The sequence below is a fragment of the Melospiza melodia genome, chromosome 3, assembly GCF_035770615.1.
Source record: "Melospiza melodia melodia isolate bMelMel2 chromosome 3, bMelMel2.pri, whole genome shotgun sequence".
Taxonomy (NCBI): Eukaryota; Metazoa; Chordata; class Aves; order Passeriformes; family Passerellidae; genus Melospiza; species Melospiza melodia.
The window spans coordinates 22,622,644-22,640,585 of record NC_086196.1 but is presented as its reverse complement, the minus strand read 5'-3'; the positions used below and the strand labels follow the sequence as shown (position 1 = coordinate 22,640,585).

Below are 17,942 nucleotides of genomic sequence, written 5' to 3'. Positions count from 1 at the left end.
TAACATGTATCTTGTCACAGTTAAACTGTTATGGGCCAAACAGACCAGCCCTAGTCTGTAATCAGATTTACAAGGGGATCAGTAAGTGGTAAAGGAACTGCAGTCCTAATCCTCCATTTGGAAGGAGACACTCTTCCATCTGAAAGAGATAAAAGGTTGGAAGACTGAAAAAGAAGGAAAAAAGTAAGAGAAAATTCTTTACAGAAGCTGAAAGTTATGGGTGCAGAGAACAGGAACAATCCAAAACAGTCACAAAAAATACAAACCTTTAAAAAAAAAACAAACCACCACCAAACACATCTATATAGCACCTGATAAGAACAAACTTTCCTTATATATTAACTCTCAGTGAGATGTGTTTAAAATAAAATTTGTTTTCTTATCTTTAATGATCCTATCTGCAAATCTGATCCCTGAATTAAAGACTTCTACAACATCTTTCCCCAGATACTGAAAAGTCAGTACCAAAGCAGCAGTGCTTCTCAAACAGGCCTCCTACATAAAACAGTTTTTGAATGTCAGCCAATTGACTTTGGGGTTTCTTTGCAATGGAAAGTCTTAAACTCTCCTTACAGGCTGAACAAAGATAACAAGCACAACATAAATGTTATTACCTAGTACTGTAACAAGTAATCCTACAAGAGGATGGGCAGCTGCCAGAGCTGCACCTACTCTAGGGTGAATGGAGAGGTTGGCCAGCACTCTGATCAGTTTTATCAGAACATCTTCTGCTTCTGAAGGATACTTTGGTTGGCTTTTTCCTTTTCTATCATGGTGCCATGTCGGTGCATTCAAATCAAGTTCATAGTAGGTTTGGAATAATGATGTCAAGGTGTTAACACTTCCTTTTTCTTTAAAAAATTGCTCCCGGGACTGGTCATTCCTTGCTGTTAAATTCCCAAGAATGAAGATGATACGGATAACCAAATCCTATAACAAAATAAATAAACAAACCACGTTACATGGACAACAGCAGAAGGTGGCAGCTGCTTAAAAAGAAGACAATACTTAATTTGCTTCCCAATTCAGATAACAGCACATCCAGAACAACTGAAGGAATGCCAAACACAGTAGCTATAAACAATTTTTTATGCTACCAATTTTCAAAACTTGATTTACAGAAGAAATCAAAAACATCTGACAGAACTAGATACCACTGGAGTAATTACTAATGCAATATACTTAGAAAGGTCATCTATTTTTACCAAGCCCACAGTAATCTTAAAACATCTTAGACCACACTTTATATAACTAGAATAATCAGAAAAATCAGCAGAATTTACTATCTTTCAAGTAAGAAAGTTTCAGCTGTGACAGGAAGAGACCACAACCTTTCCTTTTCTAGGCCTGGTAACCATTTTAGAAGTTAAACTCTTTCCCCTTGATTTGTTACTGTTAAATCCAAATTAGGTTTTATTCATTTTGTTGTTCATTCTAACTGCTTACAGATAGCTGACTTATTTGTTCCTAATTTTTACCAGAAATACAATTTAAATTCACTGGTCTGTCATTTCTCAGTTCCTTCTCTTTCTCTTTTTAAAAACAGGCACCCTACAACCTTGAAATTCTTCATAACTTTTCAAGAATCTCAGAGACTGAGATCCCCTTTTAAACACCAAAAGGTAAATTGCATCAGCTGGTTTGATGACATTTAATATGCTTCAGTTTGTTTTCCAGTGACAAAAGACTCCAGGCTAAAGTAGAGATTATTCATTTGGTCATACATAACCCTTTCAGAAAAAGAAGCAAAAAAAAAGGCATTTCACACTTAACTATCCACAGTACCTGCCAGTAATGCTCAGCTTCTTCTGAACACCAGAGAAATTATTTCCTTGCTGTCTTCTCAATTTACTATAAAAAGTTTTGTTTCTTTTTATGTCCCTTTGTAGTTGCACCTCACATTGTGCTCTGCTGGGGTTTTCTTCTGATTTTATATGCTCTTCCTACCCTTTTACTTTTATCATTGTTGTATGAGACCTACTTTCTATTTTTGTAAGGTATTTTGAGATCTCATGATTTAAGCAAGTTGCTCTCCTAAAGCACTTTCTAGCCTGACCTTCATTTTGTACATTCTGAGATACAACCTTTTAGTGGCAAGACTAGAGGATCCTAACTGAATGGCAATTCAACAACCTCCCTGCCTGTTTATTACCCACCAGTATGCGACAAGAAAAAAAAACTCTGAAAGTCTAAAGTAACTCAGGTTTAAACTACTTCAAACATCTCCCTCTGTCACTTCCATCAAAATCTACTCATTTTAAAAGGAGTCTGTAGCTTTAGCTTAATGGTGCAGGTAAAGTAACAGCATTTCTTCAAGTATGAGAAACATCTGCCTTTAACTGCTAACCTGCTGTACTTGCACTAACCTAGAATTTTACTGAACAATTATTCCACTGTTTTTGTTCAAATATCATCATTATATTTACACATATTCTAACCCTCCCTGGTATTAGCAACATAAGTTAACCAGGCTCAGTCTAACTTGTTAAACAAGCTAACACTGAAGTAAAAAAGATGTTTAGGCAGCAACTCCTCCTTTGATACCTGCCTTCATCAGTAAGTTTCAGGTCCTAAGCCTCTGCCACAAGACACTGGCAATAACATCCTCTCAGGAAGATGAGTGCTATGTCTGAACATGAGAAGCAGCAGTCTCCTATGTGAGGAAATGGTTTTCACATTCATGTATTTAATAATATCACTCTGTAGGACCCACTTCCACTTTTTTTTTTTAAATAGGCATCACATTTTTTCTTAGGCTCTAAATGTCATCACGACAATTTAATGAATATTCTTAATGACTAACCACTAAGAGCTTTCACCTTTGCTGGCACAACACCCAACTCACAAAGGCTGTAAAAATTTGAAGCAAACAACTGATGAATCAGAAGAGAGAACTGAAAAAAGCAGGCAATCTAGTTTGACTCGTTTATATTGACTTTCTAATTTTGGTCAAAATGGTATCAGCCCAGCAACAGCTCTGCCCAATCAGGAAAGAGACAAACAGGTACCACACAGCAATCAACTGATATTTTGAGAAGTGTGATCTCAGCTGTGCTTTCCACCTACAGCCCAGCAAAACAAACTTATAAAATATTTCTTTTTTAGCTAAGCACATCCGGCTTTAATAGAATAGTACCAAAGCTGCATTATCTTTCAGTGAAAATTTAACAAGCAAGGACAAAGAGGAAAGCAGTACAACTTCTCCTGAGTAGTACAATGCTCAAGGATTTGTATTATTTTTGGCTATATTTCTTTAAATGCTCATGGGTAAGGACTGCAAGAGTAAGAACCAGCATCTTAGAATGGCTGTGTAAAAAGATCCATGCAGAACTACACGATATTTTGAAACTGCTTGCAAGACTAAACCTGTGCAAGGCCCATGGGCCTTTGTGTAGCAAAAACTCAATATAATAAATGAGATTACTGTTCATTTCCATGTCTGGAGCATTAACTACACATGGAATTTCAGACATTCTTTCACACTTACAGAAAAATTACATTTATCAGATCCATTTCTATCATATGGAAGTTTAAACATGTATTGCACTAAAGACAAACTAGATTAAATATAGGAATTACACTCAGTTATTTCATCTTTTTATAGTGAGGCATTCCTGTGAGACATGATGAACACAGAGTGTACTAAAACCTGAGTGGAAGGCTATATATGAGAGCACACAGCTTCACCTACATAAATAAATTTGAACAAACAAATCAAGAAAAGCTTGAGAAGATCTTTCTATTTGCTTCCTATCTGTGAAGAAACTGTGATATTTTGGGTTTTGAGGTGGTAATGGCACCACATACTCCATCAACATGTAACTCTTATTCTTCTGGCAACTGACCCATAAACACTTGATCATCATGGATATGAAAGGTTTCTTGGCTTATCTACTTCTAAAACTCTCTTCCTTGCCCTGCCCTAGCAGCAAAGGTACCCCGTGGACCTGCTGAGTCACAGAACCTGACAAGAGTTTATCCTGGCAATAAAGTACACCTGCCTTCAGTGTAAGCATGATGAGCACAGGTACAGCCTGTACACGCATCTTATCAGGAAGGAAGGAAAGTAAATCAGGTCAGTAGTTTCTAACTAAAACAAGATCAACAAGGAAGGGCAGTCTAATCTAGAACCTGTGAATGCTGGCCAAGTACCTGCTGTTACTTTATCCGGGCCTTCAGAATGAGGGGGATAGTACAAAACAAAAGGTCAGATGCCAGCAGCTGAGTTCCTACTGAATCATCAGCTGCAAATGAAATCTGCTTTCCATGTTACCCAAATTTCAGTGGAGTTAGTCAAAATTCTACCACCTGCCCTGCTTCTCATTCAAATCTAATTTACACTTTACTTCCAAATTTGTATTTCTGCTTTATTATGCACCTTGGAAAGAAAACTTGGGAGTTTAATAATCTACTTATAGGCAAAATTACTGTAGTTATACTAACCCAGAGCTAATCTCTTCCAAATACAGTAAATATTCATCTTGAAGTGACATTCTAGCTAGAAAAAATTCTGTTCAACCACAGAAACAACAGCTGTCACAATATGAAACTCAATTTAAAGAATTAAAAAAAAGGGGCAGAGGGCAGTGGTGTAGAACACACTGGAAATATCAAAACCAAATAGAGAACCTCCTGACTAAGTACTGTGAAATAAAGAGCAGAGAGAAGTTTTGCCACAGGGACAGCAGGGAGTACCTTGTCAGTGAAGAGACCCTCCTTCCCCCCCCCCAAATATTAATGCATTTGAGGAGAAGGAGAGACCATTAGTAAAATGCAATTATACTGTATCCACACCATAGGACCCTACTCAGTAATTTCTACATCCCAAAATCTGATCTGTTCAGCTAAACTTTTCAGAAAAGGGTTCATCTGCACTTAGTGAATTTCAGCTATCAAGAACTTGTGCTTAGGTTTGTTTGTGGACACCAGGGAAAGGAAAAGAAGAAAAGGAAGTACACTGTTACCAGAACAATATTTGATGAAAAGCTGTGTAGGCTCTCTAAAAGAACAGTATTTCAGAAATTAACTTAATAAAAAAACAGTTGAAAACCATATCCTCCATGGTATTGCTCCAATGACTGCGGATCTCTCTTGTTAAAATCTTTATTCTTATTACTAATTTAAATTCGAACAACTTTAGCCCCTATTTCTTATCAGCTCTTTTTTTTTTTCCTAGATTAAAGACTGGTCTTCTAACAGAAATGTTTTCCTTGTGCAGATTCTATTAATAGGCAGCTTGCTAATGGTCTGACCTTTGTCATGGATAAATTAATTTCCTTGGAGCATTTTAACTCTAGCAATTCTTGTAGCTTTTTCTGAGGTGTTCCCAAGCTTTCAACATCATTTACAGAAGTTAAAACAAAAATTACAATAACATATTTTCATAGCAGTGTGTCTCTAATACCAAGCAGTATTATTATTATTGATATTTTATTGTTTATCTATCTAGTAATTACATACACTCACTTGTATCTTTTGATACACCAGAACAGCAGGTTTCTATAAGATACATGCCAACTGGTTCATTACAAACTCTGAACACTGCATTTCTGATAATTTTACAACACTCAGTGTACAGATCAAATATTCTGCACTTAACATTTTTGCTTTTTCTTCCAGCCAAAAAACCCCAAAAAACCCACAAAAAACCAAACAAAAGAAAAAACAAACAAAAAACCCCCAAAAATGAAAGCTTTAGGAAGATGCACATACACCTTTCAGCTCAGCACACTGTCAGAAATCATACTGTAGGGAAAGAGTGACCTTCTGTAGTTATTCACCTTTATGAGCAGGGAAATTCCTTCAGAGTTGTCAGAATATCTATCCTAGAATTGCTACTTCCTTCTTGGAAATATAAGCAAATTCAGAGAGAATGACTGATCAGTAACAAATATGCAAGTACACACACAAAATACTGGAGAAGAGTCTTGTATTCTTTTGTTCTTTAGTGATCAATTACATTACTGATCAATTTCCTTTTTAAAATTGTCCTAGGCACTATTACAATGTTGGGCTACACTGAGGAGGAATCCAACTGAAAATATGTACTGGCACATGTAGGAGAAAAGAACCACATTATCAATGCAAGTTCTTGGTAGGGTTACCTTGACGAGCATTTCAGCACAAGCAATGGCATAAACAGCACTCACTCTCCTTTCCATACAGAGTTTCTTTCTTCTCCCACATTGCTGCCTCAGTATTTGGGATCAAGGAAGCATTTGTATGGCTGTTCAACAAACAACAGACAGGAAAGCAATGCAGATAATAACCAGGAAAGGACTGGGGTTCTTTTTTCAGCTTCATGGTTATTGGAAGCTGGGTCAGTTCTCTGACACGATGTATGGTGCTGTCACACAAACAGCTGTCCTCAGCCCAAATGTAGGATGACACAGAGAAAAAGGGAGTAACCAAAACACAAAGAACACTTGGGACAGCACTGGATAACCATTTATTTAGAAGCAAGCAGTAGACACAGGAACACACCATTGCCCCCAGTACAACGTTAATAAAAAAGCCCTTTGGAATCTCAGAAGAGTGTGACGGCACTGAACAGAGCATCAATAACACTCTCAGAGTATTTAAAAGGCAAATGTGGACCTGACTAAACACAGGTGGAGCACTACACTGTGTAAGGAAGAGCCTGAGGTTGCTTTTGGGCACTACATGACTTACGTTCTATGAGTGACTGAAACAGACAGATGGTGGGTTCCTGGAGCTCATCACAGAGTTATCCATAAAGCAGCCAAAACACCAGCCAGGAAGAGCAGGCATCACCACATGCAGATAAGCCTTTGCCCAATCAATAAAGCCAGAAACACAGTGGGAAAATTCCCTGCAGTTAGAGGCCTCACCTGTGACAACCTTCCCCACAGCAGCACTCCCAAGAGCAAAGAGGACATTCAACAGCCCTGAAACAAGGTTTTTTCTTTGGGGGAGACAAGAGCAAGTCTCACAAGCAAAAGCCTGCTGGCTCACAGAAGACAATAAGCTGATTTGGGAGCTGCTAACTGGTAGATGCATTTGGGAAGGAAGCTGGGCACCCAGGCATTTATCAGTGAACCTGAAAAATGTGGACAAGTCCTTACAGAGGATGACAAGGCAACATCTCTTCATTCAATAAATTGTTTCTGACAAACTGATTGCTAAATCAACCAGGTAAAGCAGTGTGCAAATTATAATTGAAAATAAGTGCAGTTCTTCAAGCTGATGCAAGAGATGCAAAAATAATAACAAATCTTTTCGAATGCATCAGGACTGGGAAGTTTGCCAAAATCTGAAGAACTAATTGATGATCAGGATAAAATAGGAGCACTGAGAGAAGAAAATGTAATTGCAGAGAAGCTAAATGAGTTCTTTGCATTGATTCATGCCCACTCTAGAAGCAACTGGGAGATCTCAATGAGACAGCATTCTCCAGGGAAGGCTCATCAGAGCCATCTGTCCAAAAGTGAAGCAATCACAAACAACTTTAAGGAACAAACTGACAAAACAAAGAGTAACCAATCACTAAGACTGGATAATTATCCAACAGTTCTAAAAGAAATAATTAATTAAATAGCTTAATTACTAACAGCACTATGCAACCTCCTATAACGGTAACAAACATGAAAAGATTCCAAGTGAGAATAAAGTCTGGTGTCTGGACCAGATAAATTAGAAGAGACCATTAAAAAAAAAAAAAAAGAATGAAAAAACGAGTGGACACAATCAGCTTTAAGACTTCTAATTTCTTCCTTATGCATTTACTGAGTTCTTTGAAGGGATTAACAAACATGCATAAAAAAGACCCATCTGATATCACCCATGTGACTTTCCAGGAGACTTAACAAAGTCACTCACAAAAATCCTAGTGAAACTAAGGAGTCATGCTGTAAGGGAGAATGTCCTGGTATAGATGAATGATTAGAGGATGTAAAACAGAGTAAATCAGCAGTTTCTGCAATGGTGGAAGATGACCAGTGGAATTCCCAAGGTTTTGTGCTGGGATCTGTTGTATTCAATTTGGCCATAAACACAGAAAATGGGCAGCAGCAGTGATATGGAAGAATGTACTGATTTCACCATGATATTCAAGGTACATAAGATGAAAGTTGACTGAAAAGCTGAAAAAGAATTGTAGTCAGTTGGTAATAAAATGGCAGATGAAATTTAAATGCATTAATTTACACATTAAAGGATCTATGGAAAAGAACAAAGCAAACATATCTTTCTGTATAAAATTACAGCTTTTAAACCAACCATATCTACCTACAGAGCAATCTCAGAGTTAATGACAGGGTTTAATGAACACAGATCAAGAAAGCAAATGAAGTATTGGGAATTATTGGGAAATAAATTTATGCAGGCACATATATCTACAATATAGTCACATCTTAAGTGCTGCGTTCTGGTTTCCTCCTTTCAAAAAAAGAGACAGGAATCAGGATTGGAAAATGTTATGAGAAAAGCAACGTGGATACACCATGGCATGGAACAGTCTCTCTATCAGAAAGGGCTATGTAAGCAAGGACTCCTCAGCATGGAAAAGAGGTAACTTGAAGAGAGTAGGATAAACACTTAGAAAATCAAGGGAGGTGCGAAATGAACAGTGGGCTTTACCACATTTGCAATAGAATAACCAGAAGGCATCAAATAAAGACAGTAAAGGCAAAATTCAAAATAGGCAAAAGGAATTGTTTGCTATACAACTCCTCGTCAATGGATCTGTAAGACATTAAAAGTTTATATGGGGTAGAAGAGAAACTGTAGAATTTCATAGAAAAGAAGTCAGCTGAGGTTTATTTCATACACAGCTGGCTGAGGGTGTTTCCAAACTGGAAAGAGTTGAGGGTTTGGTAAGTACACACAGGAAGCATCATAAAAGCCTGCTCCATTTTTACTGTTCTCCAGACATCTGAATCTCACCATTGCTGAGTATCAAGAGCAGACTGGATGAACTGCTCGTGTGATCCAATGTAATTATCATTTTGCTGAATAGGCAATTACTGCATCCAGTGATGTCAGATTCTTAAAAAAATGCTTCCCAATTTCAAAATAAGGAACACCAAGGTGTAAGGGGACCTTTCTATACAACAGGCATAAGATTGCTCCTATACAAATTTTAGTATCACACCCTGTGTTTGTGCTCTTAGGATTGAAAGCAGACTCCTAACTGATAAAACCTGACACAGAAGCTGGCAGGGCCCCAAAATGCCACCTAAGCTCAGGTAGTGCCTGACTTATTGACAGAAGCTACCGTCCTATTAGGCAATGTCTCTGTTCCAAAAGCACGGCCTGCTTGTGACTTGTGATATTAACCACAGCCTGAGAAAGTCACTCTTGATGCAGCTTATCTGGAAAGCTTAGAGATGATAATGATGTGGGGAAGTGGAACAGAACCCTGCTAGAAGATTTCTTGAGATGGGCAAAAGTCTACAATGCTGACTAGAAGCAGAATCATTCAAAGCTTATCCTGTGAGACAGAGAAATTACACAAACACTTCTGACAGTTTTGACAGCATGTGGCAACCACCAAGGATTTTTTTTGTTACTCCACACAAGTAAGATCCAAAGCCAACCATGAATGCATACTTCAGATGTGTGTAAAAGCCCGATTGACTTCCCCAGTCCTGCCCTGAAGATTCAGCTTTTCCAGTCTTCTGTATTCCCCACCTAAGACTGTGACACATGGTATTACCGAGTCTTGCCAACTCAAATTCCCCAAAAGTCTGCCTCATAGACTTGAATCATTACTCTTTCATTTCTTCTGACTCCTTCACCCAAGAGAGAAAATGAGCTGAGAAAAAAAGGGAAAACAGTTATAACTGCAGTGTGGGGCAAAGAACAGAGACTATTTGGGTTGCAACTGTGGAATTCAGTGTGTGGTGTGGGTGCAAGTCATTATGCCTATTTCCAGCGCTCCCATTTTTACTTTCACAGTACTTAATAATTATCTTTAAAGTCACAATTATGACAGCCCTTGAGAAAGTCTGAATGCCAGTTTTCCTCTACTTCTTCCCCTGTGTTTCTTACTGCTATGACTGCCAGCAAAAAGCCTGATCCTACAAAATCTGCAACCTGAAAACTCAGAAACACACATACACACACTTCCTTTTTTCACATATCACTTTTTAGTCCTGAAGATTTTTAATGCTTTTATAATGATGATTTTTCCTTCTCTTTGATTCTTCCCACAGTAGACAATTTTACTCACACTGTTGTTACTTCACTTATTTTCAACACACACCAGGTCATACTGTAACTCATTAGCTGTCAACATTAAAAAAAAAAAGATGAGCAGTGCCAACTAAACCTCAGGAAAAACATTTGCACTCCACACAGCTCAAGTGTTTATTACATACTACAGAAAAAGTGGTGCATTACATTATCTATATTCTTTTTGTTTCTGCAGGGCTTCACTAAGCTGACAACTTACAATTGTATGTTTGTTTCAAAACTGCAGTAAGACATAATTATTCTGAAGACATTGCATATATAATCAACACAATGTAATAGCTAGGGTTTTTTCTAATACACAAGCTACTTCTTTACTCATTTGTATTTTGATAAAACAATTGACAATTTAACACAAAATGCAATGCTAACCTTGTGAAGAAAGATGTATTTTAGGACCACATAATAGCCAAAAGAGAAGCTAAATTATGAATACTAAATAACAACAATTTGAGGTAGATATGAACCTACAATTCATTATGACACAAAGCCATTATCTCAGGAACCTAGAAAAGCTACCCTTAACATGACAGATTAAGTTTACTTAATTAAAGATCCTTAATCTCGGTTCCATAATTTGTTGAGTTTTTAATTCAATGGTCACAAGGAAGAACAACTATAAATCTAGGAAAATTGATACCTTTGACATTTTTCATGTTATTTACATAGCATTTACATAGTATTTTACTAAAGTGTCTGTGAAGACAAAGCTATGCAAGAGCAGTCTGAACCTAGAAATAATCAGATATGCTACAGCAGATATTTAGAAGAGAAACAACTTAATCTTTGTTCCTCTTCCATGTGCATTATCATAGAAAACAAGGATGCTGGTAAACAGGAAAGGAACAAATTATTTTTGTATTTGGCAAGAGAAAGAATATTGTTCAGTATAGCCAATCCAGCTACCTTCATTAATTCCCTTCAATGATAGCAACCCAAAAGACCTCCTTCCAACAAATCCCCAAGAATTACTAACCCTGGGATAAACTGAACAGGATAACTAAATTACCTCAAACTAGTTTAGATGCTGACCAGCCAAGAAAGTTCCTTACTTTTAAGATGGATCTTAATGTAATTCAATATTCTCTGTTTTGAAACCTTGTTCCACATTTGAACATCTATGCTTGAGATAAAAATTATTTTCTTCTTAAAACTTACCTGGCAATAGGGCTGAGTAATTTGCCCTACACAGGGCACTCCACTCTTACCAATGTATCAATCTCTAAGACTGGGATCCTGCACTGAGCTCTGAGTTTTATCTTCAGTAAATGTAAGAAAGATCACTGTGATACAGCAGGATAATACAGCAACACCCCTGGAGTTCTAATAAAGTTGGCAGCAACTATACTCAGAATTTGACTTCATGATACAAGGCATTTTGACAAAGTCTAAACATTTATGTCTACATGAACATCCCAAATGCAGTATTCCAGGCAATGGTAAAGGAGAGATACATTTTGATATCTTATGCAGTTACATAAGATGGGAAGATGACTACAGTTAAAAAGATAATGGTATGGAACTGACAGGGAAAAACACAGTTGTACTGCCTGGATGAAAAATGGTCAGCATATCTGACCTCCCACACACTAATGGGGACCCAACAGAGGGTGGAGCAGAGTGGAGACATCATGGCCAGGCACTGTGTTGAAACCCTTGCAGAGGAGGGAACTCAGTGGTACCTTCTAGTTGATAAGCCTCACAGCAGCTGAAAACCAAGGGAGATAAAGGAAAATGTCCTGCTCTTGAATCAGCAACTGTTGTGAAATCATTCTACTTGGACTAATGCATGTCCCCATCCCAAGATTATCTCGGGTACTATCCTGAGATATCCACCCCCCAGTACAATCACTTCTCACTGACTAAGAGGTATGACCAAAGCTACTCAAATTCCACCTAAACATAAAGAAATAGTATAAAAATGAGTTAAGAATGGGGAGAAATGGGGGAAGACTCCACTGTAACTTCTGGGATTAGTCGACAAGCTGAATCTGTCTTCTCTGTCATAGGGGCGCCTACTGTGTAAGAAATGTGATCTCTACATGCTGAATGATTGTCTCATTATTATTATTATTATTATTATTATTATTATTATTATTATCGTCATCATTATCATTATTATATAGGGCTTGTTAGTACATTGCTTTAAATTAGTATATTGATTTCAATATGTTTTTTGCAGTCTGTTACTATCACTGGCAAGTCTCAAACCTTAACCTTTCACAATTCTATTAACGAAGAGTGTCAGTCTGCAAACTGTTAATGCAGTCCTCCAAGGGCACTGCCCTCTGCCCAGAGCGGGTAAAGGAGGAGGAGGTTCCTCTGCTAGGTGTGTGACACTGAATAAATGAGTGGAACAGATCCAGTGGGACTGCTTAGTGAAGGGTCCCATCATGGGACACTGATAGACTGGTTGGGCACAAGGGTCACGGCTTTCCTGGGGCTCTGACAGACTAATTAAACACAAAGGGGTTGAGTAAATCTCCCCTTTTTACATGACAGCAAGGAACATATTTTCCTCTGCTTTCACATTGCTTAGCTCTAGAAAAGTCACACTTCTTTTGCAGCTGAGGAGGACAGGAGAAAGCCCAGCAATTCCCAACAATTAAATATTCAAATAGATTTTTGCTTTAAAAAATATTTCTTAAAACTAGGAAAAAAATAGGTACTCAAAGGACTGTTTCTACACATGGACAGACAAGTTAATCAACTGTCCACTGTATTGCTTTGAATTTCTAATCTAAATTATTTCATTACAATTATTTACTATTTAGAAATGTTGTCAACCATTTAAAATTTTTATTTGGTAAATGCATAAAAGTAGTACACTGAAAACAAGCTTATACACAATAATACACAGACACATCAGAGGATTAATATATAAAAATCAAGAGATGAAAAACTGACCTGCTGCTTCTGGTATTTGTTTAGCAGGGCTAAAAATACAATGTAACATCTGGAGCAGTCTGCTAAAGCTGCACAGAAGTCATTGTAGGTAGAAAGTTTGCTATAAAGAAAAAAAAAAAATAAATGAACAAAAGAACTTTTTTCCACAAAACATTTTTTAGAAAGTCACTTTTAATTCTCAGAGCTGTATTTTCCAACAAATGAAGTGAATGCCAGTACTCTGACTTCTAGCAGAGGCATGTGCAGTTATATAAGAGCACAACAGAAGCCCAGCTATCCTTGGCACAGAGCATTACTGGAAGAAGTAAACATAAGGAGCTTCCCAACCTGCTTGCCATATGGGCACAGTATGCTAACACCAGCACTTCTTAGGGCTAAAGGGGAGAATTGGAATTTCAAGATGATGTGCGAAGTCAGACGAGAGGAAATGTGAGGTCCCTTCCTAGTGCACATCTAGCAGAGCCCAGCAACAGTGCTAAGAGACACATCTCACCAGCAAATACAGAGACTGTGCCTCCTTGCAGGCAGGACTTATCTCTGCACATTTCCTAACAGCTGCTCCAGTCCTACACTGCTCACCTTGCCCATTGCCAGAACAGGGAAATGGACATGCTTTGGTCACACCATAAAAATGCAATAACAGAACAAGCTAGGATAACATCTTACTTCTTATGTAGTCAAAACCACAAAAGATCTGTGTTGATGCTCAATTACAACTTATTACAGGAAGATTTACAGTCTTATTGAATGAATAATCTGAATAGATTGAACACATTCTCTATGAAGAAGTTGCCTAAAGTTGATTGAGACATTAATCATTCTGTATTACTAGAAGACAAAACAAAATTAAAATCTGAGCTCTTTCCTGCATAGTGTGTATATATATATATATACACATATATATATATTTTTTTTTTTTTTTTTTTTGCGACTGCAATTTCCAGGAAGCTAATGAAATTGATTTCTATGGCTAATTTGTATTCTTGGATCATGTAGTTCTAATCTTGAGGAAAAAAATTGAAGCAGCAGGACATTTTAAGTAAGGTAAGTTATTTTTTCTCCGTATTGAATTCTATACCAAGTAAATGTCCTTATCAGAATTACAGTGTAAGTATCAATTACACTTAATTACAAACTCATTATCCCACCTTTCATGGCATTTTCCAAGTAAAAGAAATGCTCCCTCCTCAGAAGAACTAAATATGCTCAAAGTGCTATAATCACTGCAAGAGCTCGATATTAGGAACAAAACTAGAGACAGATGTGAACAAGGTAGCATGGAACTGGGGAAGCCATTCACAAGCTTTACAGATAGCACAAACAGCAAAGGAGCAGATTTGCCTGGTTTCAGCTGTGAGGAGGAAGGAGTGCCAGCCCCTTATGTTGTCACTGTTCAAAGCACAACTCAACCTCATCCAGAGAGGAGAAGGTGATGCATAATTTGGAGCATCTGAACAGGAGGAGAAATCTGTAATAAAATCTCATTGAACATAAAGCCACAGGCAACATGACTCAGTGCAGTAACAAAGCAGCAACGGCAAATACTTCATCCAGCACATCATTCATAAATTGCACTTATAATCCCATTATTCCTGAAATTACCAACAGCTGATTTCACAACTTCTTCCAAATCCTTACATTGTTTGCAAGCCCATCTTGCACTGAATACTGCAAGCTGATGCTTGGTAACTGAAGACTTTTGACTGAGAAACTATTCAGACTACAAAATGATCTTTGTGGTGACTAACTCACACTGTTCTCCCTCTAAAAAGCACAACTCGGGAAGCAGCCGTTGGCTGCTCATAAAACTGAGATTCTTTCAGCACTTCCATCTGCACACTCAAGCCCTGATCCCAGGGACTAATCTCCTCAAACACTCTGTAATTGCTCAAAACAATGAATACTGGTCACATTTTCCCTCTTGTGTATTTTATTTCACAATACACAGTTCCTTGTGTAATATCTCTCATTAAAAGAGAAAGTGGCCTAAACCAGGATTAATAAATACCTAATAATTTATACAGCTTTAAAATACAAGAAACGTCACTTTAAAAAACTCAATCAAAATCAGTGGGATCAAACAATGACACAATACAACAAAATATTTTTCATGGGGATGTTGAATCCAAGTCTGTATGGCTACAATTACACAATCCTGTAATTAACAGAGACACAATTAACATACAATATCATTAAAAAATATTGTCATTAAAAGAGTTTTTTAAAAGAGAGTTCAACGTAAATCTTCCAATGTCAGCGCTTGGTCCTGCCTCCTTGGAGGGAGGGGGACGTGCCAGCGCACCGAGCTGTGTTCCCGTACCTGAGGACGCTGACAATCCAGACGCACAGGTCCTTGTCGCCGCTGCGCTGCTCCAGCGCCACGCAGAGCTGGGGGATGGCAGCGCCGGGGCTGAGCTGGCGGCGCGCCTGGGCGCAGCTGGCCAGGATGCGCAGAGTGGCCGTCAGCTGCACACGGGGGTGGGACACTCATTAACCACGGGCACAGCACAGATCTCATCTCATCTACAGCACCCACGGCAGGCTGCGCGCCTGTTAACATTCTGCAGCTGGGTATAACAATAAATAACACAGGAAACGTGCGGGCAGCAAGACGGTGCGTTTGGGATAACAAAATGCAAGACTGACACCGGTCCTTGCCTGCATGTAACCTCCTTCTATGAGGGACACAAGATCTTTCATGCTTTAAGATTTTGCATGTATACAGCCACGTACCAAGGGAATTAGGTGAAATTCTGTGGATGTTTAAAGGAATTTTTTGCATAATTCTTCAATAAATCTTTATATTTAAATATTGAAAATATAATATATACTTTGATGATAACTGCAAACGGCAAACACACAATCAGATTTGTCCAATTAAAAAATTAAAAGTTAATCACGATAAAAGAAATCCACTGTATGAACAAAATAAAAATGAAAAGCTTAAGTGCTCAGGTCTATTTGAAGAAACCAAAATATTTTCAGATTATACTGCTCTATTTCAAGGACCTTATAGCATAATCTAACTCTGGTAGATGAACAAATGCATCACCTACTGAATATTTTGAAATATTTTGATTCTCTTCCAAGGCAAGAGTATTCATATGACAAGGTCAGACAGGCCATGATATTTAAGTTAATTTTGATCTAATCCAGAATTTACTACAAAATGAACATGAAGTCATTCAATCTTATGCGGATATGGGAATTCTTCAAAGTTTTCTTATTCAGAGTGAAGTTATTAATTTCAATTTGGTTTTGAATGGAGTTTGATAAGGCACAAAAACTATCTGTTCAAATTGTTTCTTATCACAAAAAACTCTGGAAATTAAGCAATTTATCAGTAAATTGGATTGCTTATCCAATGATATGTAATTGCTAATTTTAAAGAAAAACTCTTGACAAAGAGCAGGTTAAGATGTTGTGTTTCAGCTTTTGCACATAGGACTCTATGCATATTCTGTCCATTCTCCAGCAGCTGCCAAATTTGCTGTCCTACTTCAACAAATCTGACAGCAGAGAACAAATCTTCAGCAACCCCATGATGGTCTGTAATGGAGCAACTGGAGGTGCAACATGTCAAAATGGAGAAGCAAGGCATAGAGGGAAAAAAGTATGTGAATGGATTTAACTTCAGCACTAAAAATGCAATTTATATTATATTCATAATACAGAGAATCTGAACCTACAGAAGCCATTTGCTTCATATCACTCATATTTTAAGAAGACACCTGGGACTTCTTATTATTTTAACTGAACAACTGCAAAAGAAATTTCCAGATGCATATTCCTTCTCACATCATGATGCTTCAAAAATCAACACAATACTGGAGATACATTTTAATAAATATATTCTGATCAAATACTTTACTTTTCAAAAGTTGTGTTAGAAAAATTCTTGTCATATGGAATAGAGACAGGTGACTCCGTTCAGTGCTTACATACAAGATGTTCAGTCAGCCTAGGATGATATTTTTTGAATTCTGGCTAAGCTTCAATTGACACAATAAAGGAAATTAAGGATAAGCCACATATTAAAAGTGTTGTTCAAATGCAGACAAGAGCTTTCACTGCAGCAAAGAGACTTACATATTGGATAATGAGGAAAAAATTCAACAGATGATGGTACAGAGGTCTCCAAAAAGAGAGTAAGATTTTTCAATGCTTGATACAGTTAGATGGTTCAAAATCCTCAAGCAGTAAATTCTATCAAGAGCAACCTTTAGACAAGGACAGATTGGAAAGGAAAAGCAATGCAAAATAACATATACACTTAAATGTGCAAGAAAACAGCATTCAGCACTTCACAGAAGTATATATCCATAAAACACAGTTAATGTGCAACTGAAACTCGAAGAGTTTGAAAAGTAATAGAAGCTAGCCAGACAGCAGCTGAATTCTAGAGATGCTCTGATTGCTTCAAGCAGACTCCATGTTTCAGGGAGAAATGCATAACAATTATCTTTAGCAACCCCCACCAGTCCTAAACCTTATGTTGCCATATGAAAGATCAAATTCACCCAAACAGAAAATTTAACTGCTGACAAATGCTATTTTTAAAGGAGAAGACATTTAAGTGATTTTCAATTAAGGAACAGGGAATACTTATTACATCTTTACAGTGACTCTTTAAAAATCTTAGGTTTTGAGTAAGCATTACTGTATTTTGTATAAATATTAACAGACTTTTAGGTTAAGCAACATAAAATTAATCAAAGTTGACCCTGATTTCATGCCCTCTATTAAGGGAAAAAAAATAATACTAACATTTTTATTCTGGTATTGTATGACTTCTACAAAAAAAGCATTGTGGAAGAATGAAG

General features: G+C 37.4%; 1 protein-coding gene across 4 annotated transcripts in view; it reads right to left on the bottom strand.

The window, feature by feature from the left end:
- The window catches only part of ARMC2 (armadillo repeat containing 2), a 68,878-nt gene that overhangs the window by 18,288 nt on the left and 32,648 nt on the right, over window positions 1–17,942 (bottom strand). For all 4 annotated transcript variants that reach the window (XR_010027073.1, XM_063150980.1, XM_063150979.1 and 1 more), the window contains exons 12-14: window positions 15,440–15,585; window positions 13,120–13,219; window positions 615–930 (exon numbers count right to left, since the gene is read on the bottom strand). Coding sequence is in view for 3 of the 4 variants with exons in the window: in XM_063150980.1 (XP_063007050.1) it covers window positions 615–930; window positions 13,120–13,219; window positions 15,440–15,585 (562 nt within the window). In the remaining variant the exon portion in view is untranslated. The remainder of the gene's footprint in view (window positions 1–614; window positions 931–13,119; window positions 13,220–15,439; window positions 15,586–17,942) is intronic.